This window comes from Alligator mississippiensis, chromosome 2, assembly GCF_030867095.1.
Source record: "Alligator mississippiensis isolate rAllMis1 chromosome 2, rAllMis1, whole genome shotgun sequence".
In the NCBI taxonomy this organism is placed as follows: Eukaryota; Metazoa; Chordata; order Crocodylia; family Alligatoridae; genus Alligator; species Alligator mississippiensis.
Window position 1 is genome coordinate 15,117,890 of NC_081825.1, and position 12,021 is coordinate 15,129,910.

Consider the following 12,021-nt stretch of genomic DNA (forward strand, 5'->3'; position numbering starts at 1 on the left):
ATATTAAGAAAAACTTTCTAACTAGAAGGGTAGTAAAGCACTGGAACAGGTTACCCAAAGAAGTTATGGAATCTCTATCCTTGGAGGTTTTTAAGACCTTGGCTGGGAAAATCTAGCTGGGGCTGGTGCTACTTTGAGCAAGGGGTTGGACTAGATGTGACCTCCTGAGGTCCCTTCCAACCCTCATTTCCTGTGATTCTAAGGGCAGGATTTGTCCCCCAGAACTGAAACTGAAAAGGTGCTGTGGCTTGCAGGCACTGAAATGTATGTGCTTGCAATAGGCTATAAAGCAAGACCTCCCGACAGCAGGCTGCTCTACAATGTGCCATAATAAGCTGTTGAATTCACCTATCTTCTAATTCATCTGGTTTATTTTTGTGCTGGGAGTTAAAGTATTTTAGAGCTCCACTGGGGAAATAGTTGGCTGGCTTTTCGATGAGTCTTTTTAGAACATGCCGTGTAACTTAACTGTCTCATTGTTTGTGCTGAGCAATACGCCAAAAAAATTTCCAGAAGGTTCATATAAATGTCCAGTGCTTGATAGTTCTGGCTTTATTACATCACTCCTTCCACCCTGAGATAAGTCAGACTGTTTGACAAGGGTTCAGGTACCTCTATAGGGGGATTGGCAGGTTAGGAAACAGGAGCAAGGACTGCTTTTCAGCCCGTGCCAATGGTTGGCTCTGGTGGTGTGAAATGGTCATTGGACCTAGTCCTAGAGGAAGCTTTCCTGCTGCCTCTTTCCATGTCATGTCATCTCCCCATGGCTTGGGAAGGGCAGCAGCATGTCTGTGGTGCTACTGGGAGGAGTGGAGAGACAAACAACACCCCTGACACTTCGAAGAACGTGTCCAAAATATCACGGCTTGTTTTTGAAAAGTGTTATTTAAAGGAATGTGTTATTTGGAAAGCGCTGAGAATGAGTCTATTCTGGTTTTGTCTGATTGCATGTATGGGTGCCTGAGTGCGTGTGTGGGTAAATAAACAAGAGCGAGCACGAGCCAACAGGTCTCCACCGAGTTTTTTTGTCTGGCTTGTTTGTCAAAATTCTCTGGCCATGGATTAACTTTCTTTGCTTGGTATTTATTGTTGTTGCATCTGCCCCGAGTATGCAGAGTGCTCCTTAAATCCCAGATAATGACCATTTATTCATAGTACAGAATTGCTCGGGATCCTTGTTGGGGATCATGATCCCCACAGGTCTGAGAACGAACACAACTACTCAAGAGGTGAGCCTCAGCCCATGGGTACAATGACCACGCATGGCAAAAACAGAGCTTTCTCATATAGAGAAATGCTTTTTTTGCATGCTCAGGTGATTTACTGGTTCAAGATGTTAGGCCTTGCTATAAAGTATATGGGACTAGTCCTAACACACAACATCAAACCCTGACATTGACTTCAAGTATGGGACTAAGACTTAAGAGATATTGTTTCTTTTCCAATTGTGGAAGAAGACCGCTGTCATGTAAGGAGGCTCTACCAGGGCACTAATGTGTACACTAATAATACTAAATCTTGCACTTCCAAGGCAGCATTATCAGGACTAATTCTCTTTCATACTCTCAGGATGGACTTGACTCCAATACTCAGATCTTCCACCAACCTCAACAAGAAGCTGAACATCAGAGAAGGCAGCTTTAGGACTGAACATCACAGAAAGGTTTGTTGTTCTGTGTTTTACTATGATTCTGGGGTTTTGCCTCCAACCATGCTGAGCAAAGAGCACTACAGAGCAGTGATCATACAACACAACTCCGGTCTAGGGACATGCGTGACCTGAGCATTAGGTCACTGCAACAACTGTGTTCCCTGGAACTATGGACTGGAACCCAGCAGGGCTGACTCGGCACTAAGATCACTGTTTGCAGTTAACCCTACGGGGAGTCTGTTGGTTAGGAACCTAAAGAAACCACTTCTTTCAGCTCTGTGAGCACAATGGTTGGGTCTCCAGCAAGTGGAATCAGCAGATCTCTCCTTCAGCCAATGGAGATGTGCGTGTTTGCACCAGCTGAGGATTTGTCTCATGTGATCTCATGTTGTGGGCGAAGCAACTGGGCGGCCTCTTTGCTTTATCATAATGTTGTGGCTACTGTGGACAGACGTGCTTAGCTTTCTCTGTTGTAGTTGTAGCAAAAGAATTGCATAGATTTGAAAGAGAGGCTCATGCTGCCAGGACCATACTGAAGCAGTGCTTTGGCAAGACCTAGGTTGAAACCACCCTCAAGAGTGGAACTGGGGTGTGCGCAGAAGGGAACTCCTTTTCCTCCTGGTTTTCTAAGAACTACAGGCCAAATTCAGGTCAGGGGTAAGTGGATAAGCTTCAGTGAAGCTTAACACTGTTTACACCAGAGCTAGACTTGGTCCCAACGTCTAAGTGCTCCTAGAGACTTGTCCTGTTTCTGCTACCATCTTTGCTGCTGCTCTGTCCTGGGTCAGTGAGCGTCTGCAAACAGAGTACCTCCAGGAAAAGAGCTTCTCAGGCAGTGTTGACTTTAAGGAGAAAACCAACCCTCTTCTTGAGCAGCTCAGAGCTCTCCCACCTCCCCTATGCCTTCCCCTGTGCATAAGCATGCCTGCCTGAGCTATGCTGGGGACCGAATTTAACTGGGAAGTGGGGTGAGATCGAACTCGGCTGGGAAGCAAAGTTCGATCATGCGGGATGTGAATAGAGGTGCTGAGCATCACAGTAGCCATGGTTAGACTCTCAGGCACTCATGCACTGCATCACCTTGATGTTAGGTGCTGATGAGGGTAATTTGAGAGCCAACCTGGGGCCAGGCAGGGACTTGGAAGGTGGATTCAACTCCCACTGAAATCAATAGGAGTCTTTTCTCTGATTTGGTGGAAGTGATCAGGTCTAAGGAGAGCGGGAAGGTCAGTTACAGACTGTACAGCTGGAAGAGGAAGTATGAATTGTCAGGAACAGCATTGTATAGCAGGCTACAAAGTCACCTCTATAGCAAGCAGCAACAAGTAACCCCACGTGGACAACAAGAACTGAACCTTATTCAGTGTTTTGGGGAAGTTTGTCCTCTCCTCTGCTGTCTTCCTTACTTTCTTCTCCCTTGTTCTGTTGCTGGCTTTTGATTCTGATTTCAAGGGGCCTTGTCATCTCCTGTGGCCATAAATACCATGTGCACCCAGGGCACTATAAATATCAGTAGTGTCACTCACTACTGGTTTAAACCTCCAAGGAACCCAGATTCATGCTGTGTTCAGTGACAGTATATAAGGGAAATGCTACAACTTTGGGATCCTTTGGAGGATATGGCCTAAATTCAGGGTTTCCTCCCCCATTTCAGCTGTCACTGAAGTCATTGGGAGTCCCTTCATTGACAGCAACAGGGCTGGAATAAACCTTTGTGATCTGCTTCAACTCCAAAGGAAGTCAACAGGAGGCTTTTCATTGACTACACTATTCCACTCATTAATCTTCTCCCCGTGACACACTCTGTTGGTGGCCATCAGTGGGCTGAAGAGCTCAGCACTATGGATGTCAGGTCTTTTTTTACACTGGCTCAGCTACTATAAAGTAGCAACCAAAGGGAAGTAACAGATGCCTGTAGCTGTCGGTGAAGGAATGCTAAAAGGGGGGGAAATTCAGCTCTATTAGCAAATAAAAAAGCCAGGAATACCCCGACTAAAATATCCCCAGAACACACATCAGCACGGACAGAAGTCCTGCCAATTGCAGAAGAGAAAGAGGTGCAGAAATGTTGTGGGTAAGCTTAGAAAAATGCTGATATAGTTATAGCTCTAATCTAGCCAGAGTGATTCAAAAGATTAGTGAGGACATGGTGTCATGGGCTTTGGCCTATGCTAACATCCAGAGCTCAAGGGACCCTGGGTATGCACACCTGTTGTTAGGATGCAGCCCATGTTGTTCTGTCTTGATGGGCTTTGTACCCCAGCGTAGATAAATTAAAGCCAACCCACATATGCCTACATCTTCATGCTGTCTTACAGACATGCCCTTGCCCTCCTTAACACACAGACTGGCAGCTCCTGAGTTTGGTGAAGACACAAGTGAGTGCCCAGGCACATCTTTTGACTTAAGAGTCCTCTTGCTGCAAACCTGAATGTACAACTAGACAAGGAGACCTGGTTATACTTTTGCTGGTCCCTGATCTAGGTTTACTCTGCTGAGGGGCCTGGCCTCATAAATGGAGTGGCTGAAAAGGTGTTCATGGTACTGAATTCACACTGATGCCAACCTTCAATCTCTTTTGGATATAGCTTGACCTTGCTGTGACATTGGCCTAAATCAGGAGTAACATCAGTGATCAGCTACTGGAGTTTCACTAGCACGATCATAGAATAGTACAGAGCTTCATTACCATAGAGAAGTAAGGTTGGAAGGGGAAGCGCTTGGTTTTCGTAAACAAAGTAGTTGTGTAGAGTCTGGGCTTGCTCAAGGCAAGAATAGAAATTGCAGAGAATAAGGTTGGAAGGGACCTTGAGGAGTCATCTAATTCACACTCTGCCTCAAGCTAGGATCAGCTCTTCCTAAACCAATCCTGACAGATGTTTGCCTACTCTTCCTAATAGTGACCAGGAGGAATCCCAGGGAGGGTAAAAGAGGTGATGGAAAAAGGCAAGTCATGACATTCAATGGTCCTAAAGGAAGAGGCTGACATACCATGGAGACGTGTAGCAAGAGGACCCGGACAGAACAGAATAACGTTGGCAACTCCAGCAGGGTGGAGAGCTGCCCCCAAAAAATCAGTGAATCTCCAGGGAGGAAGGGAGCCATGTCTATGAGATGTGCTTAAAATTCAGAGGCCTGTAGTCCCTGGCCTCTCCCAGGGTTTTAATTCTGCCATCTGTGAGAATAGGTAGCAGCAGAGATAAAAACTAGCAAAAGCGCTTGTACTATTTTAATATGTTTTAGAGCATGCAGGGCCCTTTCCCATTGTCCCAGCATAAAGCGGGGTAAACCCTGCTAATCTTAATGTTCTTTTGTATCATTGGGAAGATACTACTTTGAAAAAGGATCCAGAGGTATCAGGGAAAAGCTTTTCTGGCAGCAAGGAACAGAAGTCACCCTTGCTCATCTCTGGGGGCAAGCGACTGCTCTCAGCTCATTGCCATCTGACAGCATCATCTTCACAGCAGCTATGCACTGTTCTGATCTCAAGTGAGAGAGAAGACCCAGCTCCTGAGGACACAGAAAAGCCCAGTGCAGCATAGCAATAACTGAGTGCCTCTCGCCTTTTCAAAAGGCCGCATTGCTTTCCAGCTCGTACAGCTGTCCTTCTTGCTCTCATCCCAGAGGAGTGCACTGAATAGGCAGGCGGAGCGGGGATGGCTAAGTACTCAGCGACATGGCTGGATTACTCTCGCCTTCTGTGAAACAACTGCGGTTGGTTCTTCCGGCACCAAGAATAAAAAGCCTCACTGCCATCTGGAGAGCTAGCAAACAAGCTGGAACACGTGTGCCATATGTGCACAGCTGTGCTGTGTATGTGTGGTGCTGCTGTACCATCTGCCCAGCATGCCACATGCCAGTTGCTCGACTTGGGGTGGGCTGGGAAGGGAAACTTGAGGGGGATGGAAAGAGAGAACTTACTGCAGTGAAGAAGCATCTCACCTGTCAGGATTGGGTGTCACGTCACCCATACATGCAAGCCCAGCCCTGCAGCCCCTGCTGATGTGAGCAGCCTCCCTAAGGAACGCCTGCAGGATCTGGCTTTGGGGACCCGGTAGATTAATTCAGAGCCCACATGAACTGCAGCCTGTTTAAATCCTTTCCTTGACTAGCACAGTCCGAACGTGTGGCACTTGCTATGTTTTTCCACGCATCCCCTCGAGTTTGCGGTACATGTGACACCTCTGCTTTGCTTGCAGAGTGCCTGTTCTCTTCCCAAAGAAGGAGCGTGGAGCTGGGATACAACGGTGACTCTCTCCTGCACTTCATGCTGGCCAGTCTATGTGGAGGTATCGGTTTCAATGCTTCAGGGAAAGACTCCCAGCTGCTTGAGAGACCACTATGTGATGACAAGGAAGGAATGGAGGAATAACTTCAGAGCAACAAGTGACTGAGGCCTGGGGAATTAGCCACTACAGCATGCCATAAGATTTTTTTTAATGCTACCCGGGGACACTAAAAGAATTTGTTTCATGAAGTAAATTGTTCAAATGAGACTTTCTTTTCATCTCAGAAAGTGAATCTCTGTATAATCCCTATTTTAGACAATTTCCCAGACTACAGGAAATGCTGCCTGCATTGGGATTCCTGTGTGCCCAACTCATGGGACAACATGAAGCCTGCCCATCCCATGCAGACAGCAGAACAGCCCCTCACATACAGGGAAGGTCCTGATGTCCATCAGACTGCCCACAGATGCTGGACGGCTGTATCCTGAGCTCTTCTAATCTGGCTTTCCTGCACGAGCTACAGCATGCCACAGAAAGAAAGCGACTGTGACGATTTTCTTAATTAGTGGGGGCCAACCTCTCTGGCAGGCGTGCCATGAATTAACCCCATACCCTTTCCCCAATCCTGCTCTGATCGGCTGCTTTCTGCTCTCTGCCTGATCCGCTGCTCTGTTTTTGGCTCCCTCCTCAATTAGCCACATGTGGCACACAGAGGCTGCCTGTACTACCTGTGGCATACATGCAGTGGGTTGGCCATCCCAATCTACAGGATTCTTGGAAGGCATTGCCTTTTCACCACCAGTGAAAGCCAGTGATCTGCGCTTGTAATGTTGCAACATTGATTGTCAGCTACTCTGTCTAAGGCACATATAGCACCAGGCCACTATTAGCAGTTAACAAAATAAATCCAAATGTCATCCAATGACAGTCCAGGAACTTACCCCTCTCTGATCAAATTGCCAAGAAAGGGTGTACGTGCAAAGGGATTTCAGGTAAAGCAAATGTTTCTGGAGAATGAAGTCCTTTCTCCATGGAACTGATACAGCACAGGCAGCAGCCCTGCCAGCATGCTTCAGCCCTGGCCTCGGGGATGAGTTTTCTGGGAAAGATAATGCATTGATTTGCTGTCTGTGCTCACTTGATCCTTGGGCTCCCAGCTGAGTCCAGGTCTGGAATAATTTATGGAGACAGGGCCAAGCTCGTGGGTTCAAGGCTTTTCATGAGATGCCCAGTTCCCCAAGAGCAGGGCCTCCCTTTGCTGTTGCGTGGCTCATGTCTGAGGTCAGCCTGGACTGAACCTGAATCCGAGGTGGGAACTTAGTGCCACTTGCCATTGCTGTGCTTGTGATGGGCCACTGAGAACAGGGCTGAGACAAAACCATGCATTCCACACCGTTTGCTAAACAGCCATAGAACAGCACCGGTTTGGGGAAAACAAAAAACTGTATCAAGTGTCTAGTTCACATGTACAAACACCTTTGGTTTTCAAGTCAAGACCTGTTGCTAGCCACGGGCATACACTGCATCTAGGACAATGGGATTTCTATCATGTATCAAACCTCATGCTACCAAAATACAACAACTATATAATCTAGAGGTAACCTGGTAACTCTACGCTAAAACACAGCCCTATTGCAAGCCAGCTCTTGCTCCACTGAGATCAACTGGTCCATGTTGCATTTATTTTATACCTGGTAGGAATGGACCCTGTGTTCACAAGAGTGGATAATAAGGAAGGATTAGCTTCCCAGTCTGGAATGGGCAAATGCCCAAAGTAAAATCATCCTTAAGAAGCTTTTCCTGTAGTAAGTAGAAAACTTCAGAGAGATTCTTTAGAAAGAATGTCCTAAATAATGTACTATGGACTGTACGTCCAGTCCTGTAGCACTAACTTGTGAGCAAATTTAAGGAAGACCAAGAAGAATTGAAGATGCAAGAAGGAGCCCTTGAGGGCCTCATCTTGAGAACTTGTATCACCTATTGAAAACAGTGGGACTGCTCATCTAAGCAGAGGTGGCAAGATCAGGATGTCAGCCTGCTGGAAAACATGGATGCTCAAGACTTCTGTGTCAAGACTCCAGTGTGGCAGGGAATGCTCTGGGACTCTGTGCACTTTTCTTTTCATTGACACCTCTGGAAGGTTATTGGCTGTTCTTGGGAAGATGCAGATGCTGGGGTGCTATTTGGGGATCCTATAGTGCGAGTAGGTCACAACTTTCCATTGCATGATGCGTTTGGGACAGACAGAATAGCCCAGTGCCCTCTGCAGCCCCCAGCTCCAGCTCTTTCCTCTCCCCTCTCTTGGGACCCATCTACTCAGCACCTTTTGCCAGGTTGGGTGCTCATGTTACACTGCCTTGGGTCTCACCTCTACACGGGACCACAGAGTGTCCTAAACAAGGTAACAGTTCTAGTCTTTAGTCACTATGCTACCTTAAAGCCTTTACAGGCACGTCTCTACCTGCTAGTGTGCCGAGAGGATACATTCATTGATTTGTGAGGCGATCAGATGAGATGGTGCAAAGTACTTCACTCTGTGGTGCAAAGTACTTCACTCCATACCCCGCCCCCCCATCCTCCCCGACCCTGCCCCTCATGCAGAAGTGAACCGGTGATTTGTGTTCTAAAGGTTACTTGGTATTTTGGATAAACTGTCCCATTACAGAACAGAACATCTGGCTTATTCAAACCGGGTGAGCAGGGATTTAACTGCTGCTTCACCTTACTCTTAAACAAGACCATGCTGAATGATTAAGAGCAAAGCAGAGGATTTTGGAGTTTTAGGCATGTGAGCTGGGAGCTTGGGGAGGAGATTTCAGGCACCAGCAGAGCTCTCAACTTTGGCAAACTGTTTTCTACAACTTTTTTTTTGTGCAAATCTCCCTTTGGCAGAGCACATCCAGCATCAACTCGCAGCGGCTGCCTGCACACGAGCGAGTGGTGTTTGTAGAGTCCTCTTGCTTTCTGTGCTCATTGCCCAAGTCCAGCTCTGGAATAATTTATGGAGAACGGGTCAAGCTCGTGGGTTCAAGGCTTTGCATGATGCCCAGTTCCCCAAGAGCAGGGCTTTCCTTTGCCGCTTGCAAGCTCTGAGCCTAGCAACCTCAGGGAGAAAGTTCTGCCTGGATCTCCTGCCTCTAACCATCCTGGGGCAGGCAGGGAGCAGCAAAGAAAGCCAGGGCTGTTCCCTGGGCTTTTCAGTGTCCATTCTCCATCCTGCTCTCACTCCCCTTGTCTTCTCTAAAGACAAGGCAAAGTTTGAGCTCTGTGCCTGGCTCTGCCCTCCCCTCGCTTCCTTCAATATTTGTACTGTAATAATAACCCAAGCAGTGAGCGCAGGGGACCCTTTAACCAATACGTGCGGGTTTCAGCGCTTGTTTAACACACACACACACACACACACACACACACACACACGCACAAAATATCAATCTCTTGGGGGGGGGGGGAGGGTTCTATACAAGGCAAGGGTGGGATGAGGGGGATAATGGACTCTATTTAGGACTCTGGTTTTTGCCCAGTGTGAAACCCATCAGAACCCCCTTTTTAAACCTGATTAAAGGGCTGCAAAGATGCAGCCTTAGGTCCCAAAGCATCAGCTGTCAAGGCTCTAGCTGCCCCTCATCCCTGCCCTGCACAATCCTCCACCTCTCTTCTTCCCCTTCCCACCCCCTTCTCCAAGGGAATGACTGCTGCTAGCCCTGCAATGCTAAATCTTGCGCCCAAACTCTCCGGCAACCTTTTGGCTGAAGGGGGAAGTGTGAGGAAGATCATTTTCAGTCAGCCCCTGGGCTCGGCCTCTGTCCCATCAGCACAGCTTTATCAGCCTTGCCTAGGGGGAGGCTGGAGGCTGGCAAAGATGAGGAGAGAGGCACGCAGATCTCCTGCAGGGGCAGCCCGCAAAGCCTGGGCTCCAACCCTCCCTGGGAAGGGGTCGCAGCTGCTCCAGACCCCTTCACTTTTCTCCTTTGAAGTGAAGCATTGGGGGGGGGGGGGGGCAGCAGAAAGGAGGCAGGGAGATGTGCCATGGGGGACGCTCAGTCGTTGTGCGATTTATTAGTGGGGGTGTGCATGTGGGAGTGCATGGGGGTGTGTGTATGGGGGTTGACTGCATGTTGGGTGTATGAGGGGGTGCAGGGGAGTGGATGTGTGGGGGGGTGTGGTGGGGGTTGTGTGTGCGCACCAGGGGGTGTGTAGGGGGGTACATGGGGGGGGTGTGTGTGTGCTGGGGTGTATGTGGGGGTGGGAGTGGGGATGCATGTGGGGGTGTGGCAGGGGTTGTGCGCCGGGGTGTGTGTGTGTGTGTGTGGGGGGGTGGGTGCAGGTGTGGGGGGGTGTGTGTGTGGGGGGGGGTGCGGCGGGTCCGCGCCGGGAGGTACCTGCTTGCGGAGCGCCTCGAAGGCGGCGCTGATGGTGTGCACGCGGGTGCGCTCGCGGGCGTTGGCGAGCAGGCGCCGGGTCTGCTGCAGCGCTTTGATCTCGGCGGCGGCGGCGGCGGCGGCGGGGGGCTCGGCGGGCCGCGTCCTAGGCGACGGGGCGGCGGCGGGGGGGGCGCCGTAGCCGCCACGTGGGGCGGGCAGCGGCAGCGGCAGCGGCAGTGGCGGCGGCGGCGGGCACGGGAGCCCCCTGGGCGGGCGGCTGCCGGGCTCGGGCCCCGCGGGCGAGTCGGAGCCGGTGGCGGCGGCGGCGTCCAGCGCGGCCCCCGGGGCGTGCGCCTTGCCCTTCCTGCGCAGGCGGCGGATGCCGCGGAGCTGCTGCTGCACGCACAGGCTGCCCCACGCCGCCTCCTGCAGCTGCAGGCTCCGCATGCTGCGCCGCGCCGCGCGGGGCTGCTCCGAGCCGCGCTGTCAGCTGCGGGCGCGCGCGCCGGGCTCCATCGGGCCGCTCCGCCGCGCACAGGAGCCGCTTTAAAGAAACAGGAAGCGTTTCTCGGCACAGCTGAGCCGCCCGGCTCCTTTGTTCGCCCCCTCCCACCGCCCCGCGCCGCATCCCGCCCGGGGCTGCGCCCGCCAGCGCCGCGCCCCTCGCCCCGCGCCCCGCGCCCGCAGCCCGGCCGCGCCGGGGGCCCGCGGCGCCGGGGGCGGGGGCGGGGGGCTGGCCGGGAGGAGAGGCTGCGGGGGGAGGCGAGAGCAGCTTCCAGCTACCTGAAGGGGAGGATGGGGCTGGGCTGCTCGCAGGGCGGCAGAGGACGGGACAAGGAGCAGCCGTCTGGAGTTGCAGCAGGGGACGTCCAGGTTGGAGATGGGGGCGGACTTCCCACAAAGCTCTGAGCAGGTTGCCCGGAGGGGTGGCATCTCCATTCTTGCCCCGGAGGGGGTGGCATCTCCATCCTTGCCCCGGAGGAGTGGCATCTCCATCCTTGACCTGGAGGGGGTGGCATCTCCAGAGGGGGTGGCATCTCCATCCTTGCCCTGGAGGGGGTGGCATCTCCAGAGGGGGTGGCATCTCCATCCTTGCCCTGGAGGGGGTGGCATCTCCAGAGGGGGTGGCATCTCCATCCTTGACCCGGAGGGGTGGCATCTCCAGAGTAGGTGACATCTCCATCCTTGACCCAGTGGCTGCGGTGATGTATCTGGGGCTGGTCCTTGGAGCAGGGGGTTGGACTACACCACTGTTCTCAACCTTTTTCGGATGAGGACCCATTTGTAAACACCAATGGCCAGTCCTGACCCAGTGCCCCTCACTCCCGACCCGCTGTCTCCTGCGCCCAGGCCCCCCAGCGTGTGGGGCATGGGAGGTCCCAAGCAGCCCTGCGCAGGCTGGAAGTGTGCCAGCCTGCAAGGGGAAAGCCACGGTTTCCCACATTTTTCTGTTTTAAAGGAGAATCCATTTTTAAAGTTTGACCACGACCCTTTCATATATTCTTGCGACCCACTTTTGGGTTGTGACCCACACGTTGAGAAATGACCTCCTGAGGTCACTTCCAACCCTCATTTTCTTTCATTTCTATGACTCCTATTCAGGCCAACCCAAATGGATACTAGTGGAAACTTTTTACCACACCAACTCCTCATTCCTTGTCAAACAAGCCGGTGGACGCTGCCCAGTGAAACTCTGCCCAGGGGGTGAACGAACGAGGGACTGGAAAGCAGCCCCGTAGTCTCTGTGGGTCCTCTTGCCCAGAGCCTCCTTCCTAGTCAG

At 51.4% G+C, this 12,021-nt stretch overlaps 1 protein-coding gene and 1 long non-coding RNA gene across 2 annotated transcripts in view; one reads left to right on the forward strand and one right to left on the reverse strand.

Annotated features, from left to right (window-relative positions):
- Window positions 1–9,289, forward strand: part of LOC132248484 (uncharacterized) — a 52,578-nt gene extending 43,289 nt beyond the window's left edge. Inside the window, exons 2-3 of the long non-coding RNA XR_009459673.1 lie at window positions 1,570–1,663; window positions 5,851–9,289. This is a non-coding gene — a long non-coding RNA (uncharacterized LOC132248484). The remainder of the gene's footprint in view (window positions 1–1,569; window positions 1,664–5,850) is intronic.
- The window catches only part of ATOH8 (atonal bHLH transcription factor 8), a 32,044-nt gene extending 21,199 nt beyond the window's left edge, over window positions 1–10,845 (reverse strand). Inside the window, exon 1 of the mRNA XM_059721468.1 lies at window positions 10,260–10,845. Coding sequence (XP_059577451.1) covers window positions 10,260–10,688 — 429 coding nt within the window. The 5' untranslated portion in view covers window positions 10,689–10,845. The remainder of the gene's footprint in view (window positions 1–10,259) is intronic.
- Window positions 10,846–12,021: the final 1,176 nt, after the last annotated feature.